The sequence below is a fragment of the Ursus maritimus genome (assembly GCF_017311325.1).
Source record: "Ursus maritimus isolate PB19 chromosome X unlocalized genomic scaffold, ASM1731132v1 scaffold_X1, whole genome shotgun sequence".
In the NCBI taxonomy this organism is placed as follows: domain Eukaryota; kingdom Metazoa; phylum Chordata; class Mammalia; order Carnivora; family Ursidae; genus Ursus; species Ursus maritimus.
Genome location: NW_024423319.1, coordinates 73,260,924 through 73,281,683, shown reverse-complemented (window position 1 = coordinate 73,281,683; position 20,760 = coordinate 73,260,924). Strand labels below are relative to the sequence as shown.

The 20,760-nt window shown below is 40.8% G+C and overlaps 1 protein-coding gene across 3 annotated transcripts; it reads right to left on the bottom strand.

The window, feature by feature from the left end:
* Window positions 1-101: 101 nt before the first annotated feature.
* On the bottom strand, window positions 102-14,312 carry NONO (non-POU domain containing octamer binding). Of its 3 annotated transcripts, none has more exons than XM_008712250.2 (11): window positions 14,162-14,312; window positions 8,055-8,214; window positions 6,688-6,881; window positions 4,999-5,300; window positions 4,072-4,167; window positions 3,688-3,884; window positions 3,315-3,399; window positions 2,809-2,911; window positions 2,197-2,236; window positions 1,849-1,958; window positions 102-1,126 (listed from the first exon to the last, which is right to left on the bottom strand). In XM_008712250.2, the coding sequence occupies exons 2-11, from the start codon at window positions 8,203-8,205 to the stop codon at window positions 992-994; spliced, it is 1,413 nt and encodes a 470-aa protein (XP_008710472.1). In that variant the 5' UTR covers window positions 8,206-8,214; window positions 14,162-14,312; the 3' UTR covers window positions 102-991. The 3 variants fall into 3 exon arrangements, with proteins under 3 accessions (XP_008710472.1, XP_008710473.1, XP_040486782.1); XM_008712251.2 differs by lacking the exon at window positions 14,162-14,312 and adding an exon at window positions 8,804-8,855; XM_040630848.1 differs by lacking the exons at window positions 6,688-6,881; window positions 14,162-14,312 and adding an exon at window positions 8,804-8,855.
* Window positions 14,313-20,760: the final 6,448 nt, after the last annotated feature.

Genomic DNA, 20,760 nt, shown 5'->3' with positions numbered 1-20,760 from the left:
GCAAAAGATAATAATAAAGGATTATCCCTATAGAACCTATGCTTAATCTCTTGAGACAGAACTCCCCTCCCTCCATTCCCTTTCAAAAATAGCACAGAAAATTAAAAGGCTTAAAACGTATTTTAATAAGTTGATGCTGTATTACTGCTCCATTTCTCAGAAAAACTCCAAAGATATCAGGGACAAATCAAACATGGTACACCAATAAAAAAAATGCACAGCATAACTACCTAAGATAGGCAAGGCTAAGAGCTACTGTCCGACCTTCAGCATACAGCAACCCTGTTCCCAAGATTGTACTAGGCCTATCAAGAAAAGCTGTGAACAGCAACATCATAGACACAAAAGGGCTGTTCCTGGGTTATCCCAACCCAAGAAAAAAGATGGAGGCAACTTAACACAAGATTTTTTAAAGATACACTAAAATGAAAATTTCTAAGAGAAAATGTCTTCCTTAGGACATGAAGGGGTAATATATGGGATATAACAGAACCGTATGTATGTTGTCTGTGACCTCTGTGGACATTTGCCTGAATTCCCACCTGCGAGTGAATGGAACAATGGGGCTAAGGTCATTGGGGGATGTTTGTTTTTGTGGTGTATGTGGCAGTGTCTCTGGGGTTGGAGGGTATAATGAGAAAGCAAATAGAACAGGATGTACAAAGAATGGAATGATCAAGATTAATGGGGGCTCTAACTGGATCCATTTTTGCCATGGTTCCCACCCCCCAGGCCCTCAACAATCACATGAGACTTCAGGAATGCACCACACAGAATCAATTGGTTAAACGATATACCACACAGAACTGATTTGTTAAATATCGCCCCTCCCTTGCCCTCAACCTCCAGCAAACTCCCTCAGAATAGTACAGGCAAGGAAGACCTAACTATTGGGAGGAATCCCTAACACTTTTCCAGGGCAGAATTCTGGCTAGTCCAAAAAGGGTCCTTCTTTTAAGGGTTTTTGGGAAACTAGACATTGAAATTTTTATTAGTATCGACGACGTTTGTTTGGAGCAAATTCAGCTCCAGGAGCTGCACGGTTGAATGCAGGAGGGGTTCCACCAATTGCCCCAATTCCTTCCATTGTAGCAGCCTGGCCAAAGCGTTCAGTTGTTGGTGGGGTCTTAAAGAGAAAAAAAGAGCAATGTTACAATAGAACCTATGTCCCAAGCTTCCCGCCCATTTGTAATCCCTCCCCTGGAGGCCATTTCCACCGACTATTCAAAGCTCTTGATGTTCTAGGGGCGACTAAGCCTGTTTAAAACTCTAGTGGCTATCCCTGAAAAGGCGGCTGTCTGAATTACAGACCCACCCAACTATCCTACCTTACCTTTTTATCCCAATTCCTAGTGAATAACCAATATTACATAGTAAATTCCCAGACTAAGTTCTACTTAAATCCTTTTTCCTGAACTAAGTATATGGACAAGGACAAGCACTCTTCAGCAACCTTAAATCCACCTAGTTTTAAAATTTTGACACTATAACTCAGGATTGTATGAGCCATAAAGCCTTTTGGATTTCTATCTACTATTTTATGTGATAATACCTAACTTTCATTGCCTTCCCTCCAAAAAACAAACAAAACACCTGTTAGCCCGTTAACCCAGGGTAGCAACTGAACAGTCAGACTGGCCAAAGACATTTACTTAACTCCTAAACAAAGCATATTTTGAGACTGGGTTTGTTCAAGATTCAAAAATCAAGACCTTGAGGTTACATTAATGAAAAGTGGCCCTAAAACCCGATTATCTGTAGCCAAATTGTGGCAGGCACAGGAACTGAAAGCAAAGTCCTTTCTCCTATCACAACTTAGAATTACTGTAAGGCTCTACAGTTTATTACCAATCCCAAGGTTCCATCTGGCATCATAGTGGCAGGTCCTGGAGGAGCTGGAGTACCAGCTGGCACTGGAGCAGGGGGCATGGCGCCTCTGTTGTTTATGCCCATAGCACCTAAAGCAGAGTAGTGTGATCAGTACAGGAGACAGAAACTGTCAGTCTCTTTCTGTGCAAGAGAAAACAATTCAACAAGACCTCTGAGCTGAGGACATGTTACCCCCCTCCCCTGCAAAACAACGATGCTCACAGAAATGTCAGCCCCTTAAATCTGTACTATGTCTGAGAAGCCACATAGTTCACCAGAAATTATACAAAAAAGGGAATCAGAGCCATTAACCTCCCAAGTCCTTACCTCCCATAGCCATCTGGCCCATCCGTATCTCCTGTTCCCTCTGAAAAATAAGAAATACTCAAGACAGTCCAAGACAGCACTGCATTCTACCATTCACAATACATTGAGGACCACACACCAAGGGAAGACAACACATTCCAAGTACACTGAGGCCAAGCTGAGGAAAACAAACATCTCCTTGCTAGTTGTGCAGTTGAGTTCAAGATTAGAACTACAAGGACACAAGTCAGAGTCTGCTATTAGGACAGAAGAGGTAAATGGCAAGGGGTGACGTAGCTGACTTCTTCTAGAACCTCAATCTGTGCAACAACTCTAAGGACATCAGAGAACTATTTAAGGCTGCTATGGGACTGGATATACCCCATCATGCAGTCACTGAGTCTGAACTGTGTTAACACTGGCCCTAGTTCTTCATCCTAAATTGCCTGTGAAGCAAGAACTCCCCTTCAAACCTTACCTTTCCTTCCTATGAATTCTTCTTTCTAAAAGGAGTTTCACAGAATACAAAAACTGGTCATAACCTGGTATGTTTTACAGTCCTAGTGGACAACTCATGGTGGGTTTGTCGTATCATGACTGGCCTGGTACATCATGGGCACATGGGAGATATACCGCATCAGGGAATGTTCCCTTGAATCCTTCCTGCTGTCGCCGCATCATTTCTTCCTGTTGCCGCCGCATCTCCTCCTCACGGCGCCTGCGCTCCTCCTCCTGCCTACAGAGAGTCACCAAGGTATTTAGCAGAGACACTCCAGAACTTGAGCAGGGTATCTTCACAGGGGAGATCAAGAGCCTATTGAAAACTACCATAGCCTTCCAAGAAACTCGCTGTTAAATGTGTCCAGCCCTAAAGCAACCCAAACGTATCATTCAGGAGAAAAAAGTTCTCCTTTTGGAAAGGAGCCTCGTGACACCAGCACTCAGCTGCTTTCCCTTTAGTGCAGCCCTGGATTAATTCCTAGAATCATGGGTAGCTGAAACACTTTCCATCCAAAGGGAGAACTTGAGAAGCATCCAGGAAATACTTACAAATGCATGAGGTAGCACGGTACTAGGAAACCGGAGTGAGACATTACCTATTGGAGTTGTCAGAGAAAAAGGGTTTGAGAGTTAGTTACCTGAGCTCCAGTTGCTTTCGTTTTTGCACTTCTTGGTTGTGCAGCTCTTCCATCCTCCGAAGTTCTTCTTGACGCCTCATCAAATCTAAAAAAACAATAGACTGATTCACAGTAGTCTTCATTCTCCTCATATAGACCCAATAATTTTCCATAAATAAAGATCCAGAAAGCAAAGGGGATATATAATCTTTGAGTGGCCATCTGAGCTATCTAGATTCCAAAAATGAAGTCAAACCTATCATTTCCTTCTCCACAGAATCCAGTATTCTATCTCCAAGCTCATTTGCCCACCAAGACCAACCGATACAAAAAAATCCTGAAAAAAGTCATTTTGTTCTTGTTCTAGGTTTAAGACCTACAGGCCTACACTCACCCTGTCTCATTAGCATGACCTGGTGCTCATGGCGAGCAGCCTCCATCTCCATCTCCAGCTTCTCACGAGCTTCCTTGATGTTGCGGTCCACTTGGTCCTGCTGCTGCTTCTCCATCTCAATGAGCGCCTTCCAGCGCATGGCATACTCATACTCGAAGGAGCCAGGCTGTGCAAATCTGGGTGGCTGCTCTCGCTCCCTATAGACAAGGTTCCTGGGTTATTAAAACTTTGTCCACTCCCCCAACTAAGCACCGCATTCCTACTGAGGGCCTAGATTATGGCTGCCAGTGAATACCTATAGGAAAATCCTGCCTCTTTGACACATCCCTTTATAAGTTTAAGAATAGATAAGCACCTAACAAGGAATCTGTCAGAACCACATACTTGTGAAATTGCTGGTTCTTTATAACCAGCTTCTCTGGAAGTCCCTCTTCATCATCCAACTGGTCCATGGGCTCCACGGTCACAGGCCGAGGAAATCTGGGAGAAAGAAAGAAGCTCAGTGTTAATCAAACTATACCCTACACCAGGCTTCCTCTCTATACCTGCCACTGGCACAATAAAGTAGTTAGGGATCAGGACTGTACAATTAAACATATTTCTGAAGGAGTTTTTACACCCAGCCCCCAGTAACCAAGTTCTTTCAATGGCATTATGTGGAATCTGGGGTTGATAGGATGAACTGAGGCTTTAAATCTCAGAATACAGCCTTAAAGGTGTTCAAAGTAAGTAAATAGGATACTAAGTACAATTTAAATAATCCAATACCTATAAAACTCCAGACAATGACTTGAAATAAACACAGAGATGCTGCATGCACAAAACAACTTTTCAGAGTTCTAAGACTTCAAAGGGGAGATTTAGGGGCGCCTGGGTGGCACAGCGGTTAAGCGTCTGCCTTCGGCTCAGGGCGTGATCCCGGCGTTACGGGATCGAGCCCCACATCAGGCTCCTCTGCTATGAGCCTGCTTCTTCCTCTCCCACTCCCCCTGCTTGTGTTCCCTTTCTCATTGGCTGTCTCTATCTCTGTCAAATAAATAAATAAAATCTTTAAAAAAAAAAAACAAAAAAAACAAAGGGGAGATTTAACACTGATTAAACGACAACCTACTAGATGACTGAAAGGTTTGTTTCTTAATCTTCATACTATTTCCATTAATTTAAGATTACACTGAAAACCCTACTAGAAAGCTGAATTAGTAACCAAAGTCTTTAAGTGAACACAAAAACATGGTTCCTAGAGGCTACCTTCCCACACCACTGAAGGAAGTAGTACTCTAAAGTCTATTTCTAAAAGCAACCCTCACTTACGTGGTTAGCAGGAAGGAGCCTTCACTGCACCTGTCCAGAGCTTTCCGAGCAGCTGGCTTCCCTGAGAATTCAACAATGCCTTTTCCTGAGGGCCTTCCTCGATCATCAACAATGACTACAGCCCTTTCCACCTGGCCAAACACCGAAAAGGCTTCCTCCAGCAGTTCATTGGAAACATACTGAGGAAGGTTTCGGACTGTAAGGGATGCACTATGGCAGGCAAAGCGCACACGCAGCTGCTTTCCACGGAGTGGCATGTTGTCCAGTTCTACTTTGGCAATCTCTGCTAGGGTTCGTGTTTCCTAGGAAGCAGTAAGAAAGTTAGAATAAGTTTGACAAAGACCACATGTGCAGCCATCAAGAGTCTAAAGTAGCATAGCCCAATATAAAATGCCTGCCTGCCCCCAATCCCTGACAACACACAAAGAAATCTTAATAGTACTGAAAGAATACAAATTACATGTTTCAGGTAGCTCTTTTGGATAGTCTAACTGCTCTGACGGCCTTGCAATAAATCAACTGGAAATTCTAGAAGTTAATACCACTTACATGGTCATCAGTATCATAAGTTATTCTCCCAAGTGGTAACAGTTCATTGGGACAATGACCAGCCTAAACCTACCCTTACAATACAGTGGCCAGAATATTTTAATTTTAGCTAGCTACATACAAGTTTAATGAGAAATCATGTATGCCCTCCATGAGACCTCTTTAGAACCACAGACCCTAATGGGAACCGCCTCTCATACTACTAAAGAGGAACCTCGAACCCCAGAAAAAATAACTTGCCCATGTAATCTTGAGTTGTGGTAGATCTACAATGAAAACTAGTTCTGACCACCACATCTAGTGAACTTGCTAACACATTTCTGTTCCTTGTTTATATACGTAATGCCCAGAAATGTTCCTCCCCCATATACTTAAATGTTTCCTGATCAAATCAGTTTTTACGAAAAAAATCTACACTTAAAAATGGTTAAATAATAAATTTTATGTGTATCTTAGCACAACTCAAAAATTTTTAAAAAATAGAGGCTCCTGGGTGGCTCACTTGGTTAAGCAGCTGTCTTCGGCTCAGGTCATGATCCCAGGGTCCTGGGATCAAACCCCCATCGGGCTCCTTGCTCAGCGGGGAGTCTGCTTCTCCCTCTCCCTCTGTGCTCTCCCCCCCCCCCAAATAAATAAATAAATAAAATCTTTAAAAAAAATTTTTTTAAATAGATATGAATAAAACTGTCCCCTAATGGTTTTAAAAGTCTTAAGTGAGAAAATACATAGGCAAGAACTTAGGAAATGAATTCTATAAACTTTAATCATTACTAAAATAAAATAAAATTGAGTTGATAGTTATTGAAGCTGGGCATCGAGCATATATAGGTTCATTATACTATTCTGTCTACCTCTGTATGTTTGAAATTTACCAATTAAAACAAAAGTTCCAAAGGGCATATTTTAGCCTCAGTGTCCTAGACAAATAAACCTATGTTATCCTTGAAACAAAACAAAAACCTATGAGGAAAAATAAAAATAAAACCTGTATTTTCTGTCCTGTTCTACCAACTGTAACTATTAAACATTTAACAAACAGACCACCTGAGAATTATTTCCACTGCCTAATTTTCCACATCCATCATTCCCCAACTTCCCCACCTTTTGGAGCACATACTCTAAAAGCCCGTGGTTGCTCACCAAGCGGATAAAGCCAAAGCCCTTATCCTTATGAATGAAGACTTCGCCTGCCTTCCCATATTTCTCAAATAGTTTCCTCATCTCCTCCTCAGTGATGTCAGGAGGAAGATTGCCCACAAAGAGCCGGCTACGTTGGGTGAAGGTCTTCTCTCCTGGTTTCCTAAAATTCTTCAGGTCAATAGTCAAGCCTTCATCTGAGAGAATACACACAGTCACTCAAAGGATTGGGCAAAGAGATCTACAGTCACATTCTCAAAGAACTATAAATGCTCCCAGATTAGGAAACTTAACTGCTGTACAGAAGTCAAACACCCTTTCCCAATATAATCTACCCACTAACCACTTATCAGTAAATTGCACCTTAAAATGTAAAAGCAGTATGCAGACATCTGGGAATACTTCTCAATAGCTCTACTATGGGCCAGAAGCCACCCGGACTAAGAGACAGAAAGACAATACAGAAGCTATTGGGGTCAAAAGTCAAGGTGACTTATGTTAGAAGAGATCAGTTTTTTAAATACGAAACTAGGGGCACCTGGGTGGCTCAGTTGGTTAAGTGGCTGCCTTTGGCTCAGGTCATGATCCCAGGGTCCTTGGGATTGAGGCCAGCATCGGGCTTCCCTGCTCGGTGAGCAGTCTCCTTCTCCCTCTCCCTCTGCCCCTCCCCATACTCATGTGCTCTCGCTCACTCGGTCTCTCTCAAACAAATAAAATCTTTTAAAAAATAAGACTGAAACATAATCACTCCATTTCCCAATCTCTCACCAATCTTCATAACCTTAACACTTCCCATTCTTTCATGCTTGGGCTAATGGAATGAAAGGAAATAAGTTAGGAAACAGTATTCTTTGTAGGGATCTCTGGAAATAAAAGAGGGTTGAGGTTGGTTCTAGTTTTAGAGGCATACAATAGATGTTCAAAGTTTGATGAATGAATGGAATGTGCCTTTAAAGAATGTTTACTCTGATTAAAAACGGGTTGGGACAGACCCCAGGCTGAAAGTATAACACTCAGTACTAGACTTCTTTTCCCTTCAAGACTTGTTCTATATTTTCTAACTACCAGTCATCTGATGATTACCTCTAAGAACCAAGCTCTGAGGTAAAACACACAGACATCTGTTTAGCAGAATATGCCAACACAGCACAGCAACTTGTACTCATCTGCTACCCAACATGTCTGCTCCTTGTTTCAGTGAATCACCCTTTTTCTATCCTAAGAAGTATTAAGAGGTAAATAGGGGGAAAAAGAGAAAAAGATGTGCTACAAAGGCTTATTCATTTATAAGACCAAGAGACTAATCTAAAAACCAAGAAACCTTTCCCAAGAGGGAACCCATTCTTACCCCCCTACAAGCATGTACTCACTTTGGCTGCTGGCTTGTTGCCCATTTGCAGGTATTGGTGGCGGTGGTGGCTGCTGCTGTTGCTGCTGGTGGTGCTGCTGGTGGTGATGCTGATGATGCTTCCTTGGAGTATGGTTTTGCTTCTCCAAGTTAAAGGTTTTATTGCTCTGCATTTTTGCACCCTAAAAGGAAAATGTGGACCGTCAAATACATTCAGGGCTAATCAGGCACCTTCCTGATGATTTATATGTCACTAATCATCTCTGATATCCTGGCTTTAGCCAGATTCAAACAACTGGTTGTTGTGAACAAGTATGGCAAAGTTGTACACTACTCAAAAACCTAACAAAACCAGACACTAGCAGTTATGTTGCACACAGAAACTAGACAAGTACTAAACAAGAACAGCTTGCATGAGAGTAGTTTGAAGAAACCTCCAGTTCACTAATTCTGTACATTAACTGGAAACTACTTTCCCCAAAGAAGCTATCGCCTAAAAATTAGCCCTATCATAATATTAAAACATAACGAGGGAAAGAGATTCTACTTATCACAAGAACAAGGACTACTAAATCTTGTTATCTGGCACTTTGCAGTCCTAGCCTACAGTAGATACTGTGGAATGAACAGTAGAAAAAGTATGGGCTGTGGAGTTAGACATACTTAGATTTGAAGCATGGTCCTGGTACTCACTTACTAGCTATGTACTACTTAATAAATCACTTCTGCACAAACTTAAGCTGTTATAAAGGGGATAATAAAAATACCTACCTCTCAAGATGGCTACGAGGATTCATAAATATGTGAAAACACTAGCTCAGTACTGAAATACAGTAAGCATTCAGTAAATATGGTTATTAATCACAATAAAGATAAGTGGCTACCAAAGCATTGAAAGCATCAAATAAAAAAGATGAATATACAATCACAATGTTAAATCTCATCTAAAAATTAACATAAGATTAAAAGAAACAAAATGAAAATTCCTAGTATAATCTAGAGTGAACTCAAAAGTTGATGGCTTTAAAATGGAAATTTTCTAATTGATCTGGTCAACAAGCTGAGGACCCTCTTCCTCATTTAAGGACAGTTCTCCAGGAATAAAAGGGCAAAGCAATCCTAAATCTTTCCCCTAAACACAAGATCTTCTAGTCAGAATTTAGCTGAAGGAAAAATGCAACGAGGGACCTTTTTATGAATACTTATTGTTAACATTTTATGATTCCTCTAAAATAGAGAAAACTGGATTCTCAGATGAAGAAAATGTGACAACGACTTGATAACTACTGATTCTGGATGATGGGTACATGAGAACACTTTTATGTATATAAAAGCTTTCCTAATACATTTCTTATCATATCCCTCCAAAACTAAAACAACATAATTATCAAATTCTATATCCAAACTGTTTCATAAAACAAGTAATAACAAGAGCTATCAAAATGTTCATATTCTGTAACTCAGGAAATTCTACTCCTAGAAATTTACCATAAGAGTATAATTTTAGGAGCGCCTGGGTAGCTCAGTAGGTTAAGCATCTGACTCTTGATTTTGGCTCAGGTCATGATCTCAGGGTTGTGAGATCCAGCCCCGTGTCAGGCTCTGGGCTAGGCGTGGAGCCTCCTTAGGATTTCTCTCTCCCTCTCCCTCTGCCCCCGCCCCAAAGAATGTGATTTTAAAAACCACATCCATGAAATAGTCACTGTGATGACCTTTACGGTAACAAAATAATGACTTAAAATACCCCAAATTAGAGGTATAGTTTTTAATAAATTATGATACATCTATTCAGTGGAGTGTTACACAGCATTAAAAATTATGAAGACCATGTAAATGTGAAAAATGTTTGATGTTTTAGGGCACCTGGGTGGCTCAGTCAGTTAAGCGTCTGCCTTTGGCTCAGGTCATGATCCCAGAGTCCTGGGATCTTAGCCCTGCGTCAGGCTCCCCGCTCAGCGAGGCATCTACTTCCCCCTTTGTCCCTCCCCCAACTCATGCTCTCTCTCTCTCAAATAAATAAAATCTTTAAAAAAAGAAAAATGTTTGATGTTTTAAAAGGGAAAGTTTTAAGAAAGAGGAAAAGGGTTTTTTTCCCCAAAAAATGTATGAATGTAGACTAGGACCAGAAGGCAGGCAAAAATGAAAACTGCCCTGTTTATAAGTTATTGATCATTATTTACTAATTTTAATTTTTTTACTAATTCACCCAACAAATATTCACTGAATGCTTATTACTATTTGCTAGGCACTATTATAGGTGCTTGGGAATGCATCAATGAACAAAGCAAAGATTCTTGCCTTCAGTTGTGCTTAACTTCTAGTAAGACAAAAATATACATAATAATTAAATTACACAGTACTTAATGAGAGGTAAGTGCTACTAGAAAATAAAGAAAAAAATGGGGCAAAGTGGATAGGGAGTGAAAGGGGTAAGACTGCAATTTTTTAAAAGATTTTATTTATTTGAGAGAGAGAATATGAGAGAGAGAGAGATCTCGAGCAAGGGGGTAGAGGGAGAAGCAGACTCCCGGCTGAGCAGGGAGCCCGATGCAGGACGCAGTGCAGGACTCCAGGACTCCTGGGATCATGACCTGAGCTGAAGGCAGAGGCTTAATCAACTGAGCCACCCAGGCGCCTGGTAAGACTGCAATTCTAAACAGAGCAGAGGTAAGCCTCACTGGAAAGTTGACACTTTAGCCAAGACTTGAATCTCATTTGTATCATTTCATCAATCTTATGTTTCTCATTAACAAGGTACCTATTGCAAAATGTATCTTTAATATAGAAAACTTAGAAACAAAAATATTAAAACAAAAATCCACCACCAGAAAAGTCAGTTAACATTTACCCTTCCAGTCACTGATTTATTTGCATGTACTTTAAGTGAAATATAAAAACCACTTTGCAACCTGCCTTTTCTACTTTATTACATGATGAAGAGCTTCTATGTCAATATTCTGTATTATTTTTTCTTCTACATTAATTTTTAATGCACAAAGTATTCAGCTGTAAACCAAGCACCTATTGTGTTGGACATTTGGGTTATTCCTGTTTTTTCACCACTATTTATAAAAAATGTTCATAGCTAAATCTTAGGCACATCCATGAGTAAATATACCTTCCACAATTTCTATTTTTACTTATTTACCTTCCAAAACACATATTATCATTTCAACATAATGCAGTTATACTGCACCATTGTATGTTCAGTTTTTCTTCACTTCTATGTAAACATAATTATAATTTTTATCAGGTACACAAGGTCCATGTGGATATATACTAACTTACTAAACTACCCCCCTACTATGAGACATTAAGGTTGTTTACACCTTCTTCCTATTAGAATGCTGCAGTAAGTATCTTCTTGCTTATAGCTCTTTTAAACTATTTCCTTATAATAAATTCTTAAAATTACAATAATTCAATCTATCTTTGTTACTCTTACCCAGAGTGCAGCATTTTTTCCTCTAAAAAAAAAGGAAATCATGTTTCTAAAAATGAGACATAAAAACAGGAAATTATTATAACATACAAAATTTATGAAGTCTACCCCAGCAAGTTGGGGATGGGGTTAGGTTGGCATTAGAATCAGATCTTTAACTTTTTGAGTCCCAGCTATTAAACACCTCCCTTCCCAACTCCAAATTGGCCTATACCAGAAACTTGAGTTATCTTCACAGCCATTTCTCCAACTAGGTCTTCTTACCTTCTCACCCCTGGCTAGAATCCAAGAAACCTCTTTTTTTCTCCAGGCTTTAATATGGGAGTCAGTGGCCCCAGCCTCAGTATCTTGCATCCCATTCAGGAATTCACAATTTATATTTACACATTAATAAAAATCCTTACAGAGATCCATTCAAAACTGAAATATTAAAAACTCTGTATTTACATCTTAACCAAACTTCACCACTCCTTTTCAAAAAGGCCATTTTACAACTTCTTAGTAGAAATGATCTACCTCCTTGAAGAAAAAGTGCTAGGATGTTCTAAACCATATAAGATAACTTCAAGGGAGGTTATTTTCGGTTTTAGAAAGTGCAGCTTGGTGGTTAAGATGATAATATCAGATATTTACCAACCATTATATGCCAGGCACTGTGCCAAGTCTGTATGATCTCACTTTGAGCTCAAAACTATTACTCTCCTGGATAAGAAAACTGATGCCCATCTAAGGTTACCCAAATGTGATGGGAGCAAGGAGTGGAACTCACATCTATTTAACTCTAAAGCTCATTCTCATCACTATGCTACAAGCTTAGTAATCAAACTCACCTTGAATTCAAAGTTTAGAGTCCAACAAACTGACTAGCCATGTCACCTAACTTCTGAGCCTCAGTTTCCTCACCTGTAAGGAGAGGGTAACAACGGCAACTTCACAGGGCTGGTTATTTTAAGGACTAAAAGAGATTGTGTACACAGCACTTGTCCCTGCTGGCAACCACTATCCGTATTTCTACATTCAGTTGGTGCTGTAGTTAGACAAATATCATCAATTACATTCTTCCTCCTCTGTTTCAGATTGGAGCAAAAGTCATTTTTTACAACCAAATTGCCTACAGTTGTGTTTTTGAATAAATGTCTCCACGATGCTAATCCTTCCAATCCTTCCTTCCAGTTTACTCTTTCCCAAGAAAGGTATTCAATGGTGAAGTGAAGACTAAATAATATTGTATAAATCACTTGCCCACAAAGTAGCAAGTACTCAGGAAGTACTGTTCTTATCACTTATTTCTGATGATGACCACCAACAGAATTTGGAAATACATGCAGAAATCTCTTGTGAGCAATAAATTCACTGTCTCCTAACCACTGGGCCTCTAAGAACTAAACACAAAGATCAGCATCAAGGATTTGTCTATTTATCTGTCCCAAAGACTAACCCTGATGAAGGACTTTTCTTTAGAGAAACTATGCACTGCTGGTTTAGAAAGACTGGGGCTACTGGACACAGCACGACTGCACAAATGTGGTTTAGGTACAAGACCAAACACTACATCACACATATTTGAAATCAGTTTTCAGGAAAAGATCAACTTAAGTGGAAGCCGTTGAGGGGAAATCTGGTAAAAATCTACCAACCCAGATGGTTGCATGGATATGGACCTGTCTGAAAGCTGTAGTAGAATGCAGTGATATGGTAAGGTACTTTTCCAGGAGTTTCTTAAGACCTTTCATTTAGTAACAAGGAAGCTGGACAAAGGCACAGCATAAATCTAGCCAGTGCCCCCACGAGAGTTGCCAGATTTATCAAATAAAAATACACAACGTCAGACTTTAAAAATGATCTTTTAGTATTTAAGTCCCATGCAACGTAAACTAAAAATAATTTTGCTATCTATGTGAGATCCAAATTTAACGGGGAGTCCGGTATTTTACCTGCCAATCCTACCCCCTACACCTACCTCAACTTCGGTTGAAGATAGCAAAGTACCTCCAAGTCGTCTCTAACCTCAACTTCTCCGTTAAGAACACAAAGAAAGGTTTCAGATGACAACAAGAGTTTCACCGAGTGAAAAATACCCAATAGGAAACCCATAAAATAAACTTTCATTTTAAAAAGTGATGCTGTAAATGGGTCGAGTAACTAGGCAACAAGACTTAAAAAAAAAAAAAAAACATACAGGAACCTTACTAGGGAAGCCGCGGGGTCTGGACTAGCAGATGAACTTCTCAGCTTAGAGTTTTGACAAAGAAACATCGCTGGGGGGGGGGGCGCATTTCTCATTCTGAATTAATGGCCTCGCGAGGCTGAGAGGAGGAGCGCCGACAAAGCGCCTCCTCCTCCAGCCGCGACTTCAGGGCTCTCGGATAATAGACTCCACACCCTCAGGCCCAGGGCGGCTAAAGGACCGGGGAACTTACTGACACGGATCAGAATCGAAGATGAGTCGCACAAAGAAATGGGGCGGGAAAGGCAACGGGAGCCAGGTTAATGCAGAAAGCAAGGCGAGCTGAGAGCGATGGGCCCCCGCGGGTGGGCTGAGGAGGCCGTGTGGCGGCGGGGACAAGGCCTCAAAGGGCCCTGGAACGAACGGCCAACCTCCCTCCAAACCTAGCCTCGCCCTAGCCTCTTGCCGCAAAAAATCCTACTCCCTTCTCAAACAAGAACTAAGTCGTCCCCAAACTCACCCTCTACCGACTGTTCTCTCCTCAGAGTAACGGCGACGCTACACGGCCTCTACCGTCCCGAGAAAAGAGCGCGCGACCGCCGGAAACGAGACGACGGAGCTCGGTGCCTCCCAAGGGGTACAAACTGCGATCTTGATTGGTTATCTGACTTGCCAGTCAAGGTTTATCTCCAGAGGCGGAATCGTTTTTCCGCCATTTCTTCGATCCTATTGGCTACCGAACGCGAAAGATCTGAGTTCGTGTGAACGACAGATGGGGACAAAGAGCGAGGCTTTCTACTTAATGCGCATGCGCAAGTTGCCGGTCCTCTCGAGACGGAAAAGGAAGGGGGAGGGGGATAAAGAGGTAGGGAGGAGGATGGAGGGTCGGAAGGAGAGGCAGTAGCGGGCTATCGGAAAGACTGAAAAACCAAGTAATGGGAGAGGCAAAGGAGAGGGCAAAAAAGGATAGCGCGGAAAGTGGAAAGAGAAGGGGAGAAAACGTGCGCGTAGGCGTGCTCTGAGAACTGTACTGCGCCTGTGCGAGAAGCAAGAGTAACAATGTCATTGTATTCCGTGTGGTAGCTCTAGCTTTTCCTTCTGAAAAAATGCCCCGCCATGTTCCTTTTTTCACACTTCCTCATTAGGGCTTGCCCTCTGACACTCCATACTTAGATTTCTAGTTGCTTCTGCTACCAGGTCTACTCATGAAGCCCGACTGAAACAGTAATCACTATGGCTATGGTTATGGTTATGGAAAGGGGTGGGGGAGAGGACCGGGATTGATAACTTAGTTTCTGTGATTGAACACAATTGTAACCACCTATTTCCATGGTAACCAGGGAACCCCCGCAGTCCAAACACCACTATTGTTTCTGTGATTCACAAAGAGATTCAACAGGTGTCATTATTGCCATGGATACATTGTAGGCCTCCAGATCAGACAGATTCTGTATTCTGTAGGATGCCAATCAGGTAGGCGCCTTCATTTTTCAGTAATGCCAAATTAGTCCTGTGGTTAATCAAGAGCTACAAGGCTCAACTGATAGGCGTTTGTAGTTCGTTCCCACTAATTAATTCACACTCGGGGTTTCAGGGTGTCCCAACTGGCGCCTCATTATGTGGGGACACGGTGATCTAGACCTGCACTGTCCAGTAGGAACTTCTGTAAGGATTAAAATGTTCTTTATTTGCTCTGTTCAGTACAGTAACTGCTAGCTATACATATGTGGCTGATGAGGGCTTGAAATACGATTAGTGCAACTGAGGAACTGAATTGTTAATTCTATTTAATTTTAATTAGCTAAAATTTAAATAGTCACGTATGGCTAGTGGCTACCATATTGGACATTTCTAGACCAATTGTTCCCAAACATTTTGAGAATAAGTAACACCTCTATTATGACAACAGAAATATTATCTCTATTCTGGGGGCGCCTGGGTGGCTCAGTCCTTAAGCGTCTGCCTTCGGCTCAGGGCGTGATCCTGGCGTTCTGGGATCAAGCCCCACATCAGGCTCCTCCGCTGGGAGCCTGCTTTTTCCTCTCCCACTCCCCCTGCTTGTGTTCCCTCTCTCACTGGCTGTCTCTCTGTCAAATAAATAAATAAAATCTTTAAAAAAAAAAAGAAATATTACCTCTATTCTGAAAAAAATTTTTTCCCTGCTCATGGAAAAAAAAATAAACAATACCCAAGAGTATAAAGAGAAAAGTCTCTCCCTCTGGTTACAATTATAACCACTTTCTTGCATTTCTATTTTCTATGTACTCACCCAGTCAAAAAGAAATGTTTATACTGTTTTATACACATAGGATTAAGGTAAGCTATACATACTTTTCTGAGTCATGACTTTCTCACTTTAAAAAATACTTTCGCTCTCTTTCCATATAAATGCATAAAGATCTATGAGGACTTTTTAAAATCAAATATTTTATAGACACCCACATGATGGTTTTTAGCGTCTCTTGAGTGAAAATACAAATTATAGAAGAGTTACAGTAACATTTTTTTAAAGATTTTTATTTATTTCACACACAGAGAGAGCACACAAGCAAGGGGAAAGGGAGAGGGAGAGGGAGAAGCAGGCTCCCCGCTGAGCAAGGAGACCAATGCGGGACTGGATGTGCCCCTGGATTCAGTAACATTTTAATGAATGTATACTTTGTTTAAAATCACAACAGCTGTTTATATTGGAAAATATTTGGTAACAAAAGGAAGATTGTTGTACTTGCATGTATCTCAAGACAATCACAACATAAACAGAGAAATGTTGATGTAAACAAGTAATTGCAATACTCTAGGCAAATAAAATAATAGCACCAGGGGCACCTGGGTGGGGCTCTCTGCTCAGTGGGGAGCCTGCTTGTGCTCTCACTCTGTCAAATAAATAAAATCTTAAAAAAAATAATAGCACCATATTAGAGGTAAAGTGGTAACTCAAAGGTAGCAGGGTTCTGCATGAGTGGATCCGGAATGGCTTCACAAGAAAGAACACTTTTTAATTGGGTCTTAACCAAGAGGTTGTAGTCAGACCAATTTGCAATGGATCAGAGGCAGAATGACCTATGTTTTGGGTAATTTGGCCTGGCTGAAGAAAAATGGGGAGGCTAAGTGATAGGAAATTAGACTAGAGAGATAGGCATAGGCCAAATAATTGAGGGCCTGTGCTGTGCTTAGAAGTTTACACTTTACTCTGTAAGTGATGAGGAGACATTGAAGAATTTTTTTAAATAATGTATGGTTTTTTTAAAGATTTTATTTATTTATTTGAGAGAGAACATGAGTGGGGTCAAGGGCAGAGGGAGAAGCAGACTCCCTGCTGAGCAGGGAGCCTGATGTGGGGCTCGATCCCAGGACCCCGAGATCATGACCTGAGCTGTAGGCAGATGCTTTACTGACTGAGCCACCCAGGTGCCCCAATAATTTGTTTTTTTTTTAAAGATTCTTATTTATTTATGTCAGAGAGAGATCACAAGCAGAGAGAGCAGCAGGCTCCGTGCTGTGCAAGGAGTCCTATGTGGGACTCGATCCCAGGACCCTGGGATCATGACCTGAGCCGAAGGCAGATGCTTAACCAATTGAGCCACCCAGGTGTCCCTATGTTGGTTTTTTTTTCTGGTTATAAAAGTAATATATGCTTATTGAAGGCAAAACTCAAAAACAAAAGTATTTAAAAATCATCATAATCCCATTATGGAGAAATTGCTGTTAACATTTTAGTATATTTTCTTCCAGACTTTCACAGATAGACACGCGTGTGTGAGTGCCTCTGTGTGTGTATTTATGTATTTATAGAGAGCAAGAGAGACAAAGAGACTGAGAGACAAAGAGAATAAATTTTTTCTATGTATAATAGGTTTGAACTTCAGAAAGATCACTGTAGTACTGTCCTGAAGCTGTTGTAAAAAATTACTACAGAGTTGATGGCTTAAAATAATAGAAATGTACTCTCTCACAGTTCTGGAAGCCAGAGTCTGAAATCAATATCACTGGGATGAAATCAAAGTGTGGGCAGGGCTGCGATTCTCTCTTCTAGGAGAGCCTGAGTCTTGTCTCTTCCAGTTCTTGGTGGCTGCCAGCATTCCTTGGCTTGTTGCCACATCACTCCAATTCTTGTATACAAATGTTTATAGCAGTATTGTTCATAATAGCCAAAAGGTACATCAACTGATAAATAGATAAGCAAAATATGGTCTATCCATACAGTGGAATATTATTCAGCCATAAAAGGAATACATTGTGATACATGGTACATGGATGGACCTTGAAAACATTATGCTAAGTGAAAAAGCCAGCCACAAAAGTCCACATATTATATGATTCCACTTATATGAAATGTCCAGAACAGGTGAATCTATGGAGACAGAAAGTAGAATGGTGCTTACATAAAGCTACAGGAGGTGGGGGGATGGGAGAATATAGCTTAAGAATATAGACTTTCCTGGGTGCCTGCGTGGCTCAGTTGGTTGGGCATCTGCCTTCGGCTCAGGTCATGATCCCCAGGTCCTGGGATCAAGCCCCGCATTGGGCTCCCTGCTCAGCGGCAAGTCTACTTCTGCCTTTGCCCCTCCCTCCCTGCTCATGCTCTCTCTCTCTCTCAAAATAAATAAAATCTTAAAAAAACAAGAATACAGACTTTCTTTTTTTAAAATGATGAAAATGGGTGGGAATGCAAACCAGTGCAGCCACTGTGGAAAATAGTATGGAGGTTCCTCAAAAATTAAAAATAGAACTACCCTATGACCTAGTAATCACACTACTGGGTATATACCCCAAAGATACAAAGGTAGTGATCTGAACGGGCACCTGCACCCGAATGTTTGTAGCAGCAACATCCACAATAGCCAAACTATGGGAAGATGAATGGCTGTCCATCAACAGATGAATGGATTAAGACGATGTGGTATATGTATCTACCACATATTATATATGTATATGTATATACACACACACACACAATGGAATATTATGCAGCCATCAAAAAATGACTCAGTTGGTTAAGCGTCTGCCTTCATCTCAGGTCATGATTCCGGGTCCTGGGATCGAGTCCCACATCAGGCTTTACACTCAGTATGGCGTCTGCTTGGGGTTCTCTCTCTCCCTATCCCTCTGCCCCTCCCCCCCTCAATATAAATAAAATCTTTTAAAAATATTTTTTCTCTCTCCTCCTGCCCCTCCCCCACTCACTCGCTCTTTCTTCCTCTCTCTATGAAAAAAAGAGTGCACTTATCATGATGAGCACTGAGTAATGTATAATGTATAGAATTGTTGAATCACTATACTGTATACCTGAAACGAATACAACACTTCATGTTGATTACACTGGAATTAAAATAATAAAAAAAATAAAATGATGACAATGTTGTAAAATTGTGGTAATTGTTGCACAGATCCATGAATATGCTAAAATCCATTGAATTATACACTTTAAATGGGCAAATTGTATGATGTATGAATTCTACCTCAATAAAGCTCTTATTTAAAAAAAAAGTGTTAAGTGGAACTCAAAGAAGTATTATTAACCTAAGTTGATTTCCCGAGGGATAGTGCCATAGCAGAAAGTCTGTAGGGACCTTGGGACCCACATAGATCCTAGGGTGTGTCTCATAAAGTCAGTTGACCTTATGTGGAGGAAATTGGGATATGTTGCCTCCAAAGCTGGGAGAGATGTTTGGACAGGACAGAGGGAATGTTGAAGAGGAGAGTACAGTCAGAAGCACACTAGTAGGTCAGAGTGCCACAATTAGACTTGCTGATATGGAGGAATAGGTGCCTTTTCACTATATTTCATTAATTCCTCTCTTTTTTAACTTTTAATTCCAGTTAGTTAACATACAGTGTTTTATTAGTTTCAGGGGTACAGTATGGTGATTCAATGACTCCATACATCATCCGGTGCTCATCAGCACAAATGACTCCTTAATCCCCATCACCTATTTCACCCAACCCCCACCCACGACCCCTCTGGTAATCACCAGTTTGTTTTCTATAACCAAAAGTCTGTTTCTTGGTTTGTCTCTCTCTTTTTCCCTTTGCTCATTTGTTTTGTTTCTTAAATTCCACATATGAGGGGAATGATAAGGTATTTGTCTTTCTCTAACTTATTTTGCTTAACATAGCTCCTTCCATGTCCGGGCAAATGACAAGATTTCAGTCTTTTGTATGGCTGAATACTATTCCACTGTATGTATATATACCACATCTTCTTTACCCATTCATCAATGATGGACACTTGGGCTGCTTCCATATCTTGGCTACTGTAAGTAATGCTGCTATAAACAGAGGGTATGTGTGTCCCTTTGAATTAATGTTTTTGTATTCTTTGGGTAAATACCCAGTAGTGAGATTACCAGATCATAGGGTAGTTCTATTTTTTTAAGCAAGTTCTACCCCCAACGTGGGGCTTGAACTCACAACCCCAAGATCAAGAGTCACATGCTAGGGTAGTTCTATTTTTAACTTCCTAAGGAACCTCTATACTGCTTATGCACGGTGGCTGCACCAGTTTGGGAAACCACCAACGCTGCACGAGGGCTCCTTTTTCTCCATGTCCTCGTCAACACTTGTTGTTTCTCGTGTTGTTGATTTTAGCCATTCTGACAGGTGTGAGGTGATATCTCATTGTAGTTTTGATTTGTATTTCCCTGACCATCTTTTCAAGTGTCTTCTTTGGAAAAATGCCTCTCATGTCTTCTGCCTATTTTTAAATTGATGTTTTTTGGGTGTTGAGTTTTAGAAGTTCTTTATATATTTTGGATACTAGTCCTTTATCAGATATGTCATTTGCAATTATCTTCTCTCATTCTGTAGGTTGCCCGTTAGTTTTGTTGATTGTTTCCTTTGCTGTGCAGAAGCTTTTTGTTTTGCTGTGGTTCCAATAGTTTATTTTTGCTTTTGTTTCCCTTGCCTCAGGAGACATATCTAGAAAAAAGTTGCCTCAGCCTATGTCAAAGAGGTTGCTGCCCATGCTTCTTCAGGATTTTTATGGTTTTAGGTCTCATGTTTAGGTCTTTCATCCATTTTGAATTTATTTTTGTGTATGCTTTAAGAAAGTGGTCCAGTTTCCCCAACACCATTTGTTGAAGCTACTGTCCTTTTCTCATTGGATATTCTTTCCTGCTT